The 2,605-nt window shown below is 44.9% G+C and overlaps 1 protein-coding gene across 1 annotated transcript; it reads left to right on the top strand.

Moving 5' to 3' along the window:
- The first annotated feature begins 441 nt into the window (after positions 1 to 441).
- LOC139229067 (olfactory receptor class A-like protein 4) lies at positions 442 to 1,389 on the top strand. The gene has a single exon (XM_070860725.1). It carries the CDS (start codon positions 442 to 444, stop codon positions 1,387 to 1,389), a length of 948 nt encoding a protein of 315 aa, XP_070716826.1.
- The last annotated feature ends 1,216 nt before the right edge of the window (positions 1,390 to 2,605 follow it).

Here is a 2,605-nt window from a genome sequence, read left to right as displayed (position 1 = left end):
CAAGGAAGTTTTTAAAGGCGGTGAGAGAGGCAGTGAGGAATTTAGGAAGGGAGGGTGAATGGGGCATGTTAGCTGAAGACTGTGCATTCAAAGATGAATTGGAGGGAGAGGATGTGAGCAGAGGCATAGGGTGTGGTGAGGACATGCAGGGACTAGTAACCAAGGCCGAGGTTTTTAAATGCAATGTATTGGAGACTGAGAGCCAGTGTAGTTTGACGAGGGTAAGCATGATGGGCGAGAAGGTCTTAGTATGGAATAGGAAATGGGTGTCAGATACCTTTAGAACTCACTATTTACAGAACAATAATGTAGAATAAACAAAAGAAATCCTCAATGTTTAAGGATCTCAGAGGGTCGGTTCCTCATTAAGACTCTTGTATCAATTCTTTGCCATGTCTATCTTATTTCAGTGATCCTCCGTAGACACGGTGCTGATGTGACATGGCGGAACACCCACTGCAAGTTTTCATATACGGTTTGCTCGTTTCCTGTGGTATCCTGGGAAACGCACTGGTTATCTGGATTGCTGCCGACACCACCCGAGAGAACAGTTACCTTGCCTCATCCGACCTCATCCTGATGAACATCGCGGTGGCGAACTTGCTGCTTTCCGTGACAAGGAACACCTTGCTACTGGCGTTCGACGCTGGACTCTCTGTCTCGTTCTCTGACGAGGGCTGCAAGCTGATGATGTTCATCTGGACCTGGCTGAGGTCAGCAAGCATCTGGGTCACCCTCAGTCTAAGCCTGTTCCACTTTCTCACAATCAGAACAAGCCGGGGCATGTTGGAAAGGTTAAATGAGAGGAGGAGGGTTGTGCAGGCCATGGTGGTGGAGTGGGCTTTGAGCCTGGTCTACTCGAGCTTTGCCCTGGTATACTCATCCAACGCAAAGAATAACAGTACCAATAACCTAATGGTGATCAGTAGCACTATCAGACCATTACTCGGCTGTGTGTGGACATTTCCAAATGAAATTGGCGGCTTCACATACACACTGATCTCTGTCATAATACACGAAGCAATCCCCGTTAGTCTAATGGTATTTGCAAACACTGCCACCTTGTTATTTCTCTACAAAAACTACAAGAAAACCCAGGATGTCCAATTCGCCAGCAACCACATCAGTTCTGAATGGAAAGCAGCCAAGACCATCCTGTACCTGATTTTGCTGTTTATTTTTTGTTGGGGCACGCATGTCTTTTCAGTGAATTACTATAATTTTAAGGGTAGCTCCTCAACACGCTACATGCTGGTTATCGCCAGGTTCTCTGCCTCGGGATTTGTGGGATTCTATCCACTGGTAGTGGCGACAGGGCACAGCAAATTAAGAAAGAAGATCGGAATCATCCTGAAGTGTGGGTGGCTGAATTGCACACAATACAAGTGACTATCCTGTCTGCATTTATAAATGGCTACATAAAAGTGTGTGGATTTCTTGTTAAACCTTTCTAAACTACATCACTTACAGGAATAGCCTGTAAATGATTAGAGTTGTGGGATTTCTTTGCCGATGGTTTAGGTGGTGTAATATCAACGCATGCCCTCAGAAATTTATGAAAATTATGGTCTGGACCACTTCCCCCAATGCTTCAATTGTGTAAGACACTAAGTACATAGAAACAGGGAGGAGGACATTCAGCCCCTCGAGCCTGTTCCACTATTCAATTGGACCATGGCTGGTCTGCAGCTCAACCCCATTTACTCCATTTTGCTCCATATCCCTTATGGAAAAAAGATTTATCAATCTCAGTTTTGAAAGCTTCCACTGATCCAGCATCCACAGCTGTAATGCATGCATTGTGAGCATGCTCACAGGTTGGTAGAGCTGATGAGTTGGGAGTGGCTTAGCCAGTCATGTGATGTTCACAAGACTCAATAAAACCCCAGCCAGTTGAGTTCCAGGGATCCACGATGAGGCAGGTGGTTGTGAGCCCGGTGGATGAACCGGTAATGTGTAGTGTGATTGTTAAACCTTTGCTAATAAACCAACTCGTTCTTAATAGCAATGTGTTGCTCTGAATTCTTAAGCAAGAACTCATGAGGCAAATACATTACAACAGCCTTTTGGGGGAAGAGAGTTTCAGATTTCTACTGCCTTCTTTAAATGGCCTGCCTCTACCCTATTGATTCCTTCCAACATTTTAAACACTCAATCAGATCACTCCTCAAACATCTATACTCAAGGGAATACAAGCCACGTTTATTCAACCAGTCCTCATAATTTAACCCTTTGAGTCCTGGTATAATTCTGGTGAATCTGCGTTGCACCCGCTCCAAGGCCAATATATCCTTCCTGAGATGCGGTGCCCAGAACTGAACACCATACTCCAGATGGGGGTCTGACCAAAGTATTAGATGACTGAAGCATAACCGCCTCCCCTTTGTATTCCAGCTACATTGAGAGAAAGGCCAACATTCCATTAGCCTTTTTGGTTGCTTTTTGTACCTGTCGACCAGCTTCTAGTGATTTGTGTACATGGATATTCAAATCTCTTTGCTGCTCCAAAGCTGCTCATTTCTTACCATTCAGAAAGTACTCCGATTTGTCTTTCTTGAATCCAAAGTGGACGACCTCACACTTCCCCACATTGAAGACCATTTGT

The sequence above is a fragment of the Pristiophorus japonicus genome, chromosome 18, assembly GCF_044704955.1.
Source record: "Pristiophorus japonicus isolate sPriJap1 chromosome 18, sPriJap1.hap1, whole genome shotgun sequence".
NCBI classification, from domain to species: Eukaryota; Metazoa; Chordata; class Chondrichthyes; family Pristiophoridae; genus Pristiophorus; species Pristiophorus japonicus.
The sequence above is the reverse complement of the archived record's forward strand: the minus strand, read 5'-3'. Positions and strand labels throughout refer to the sequence as shown.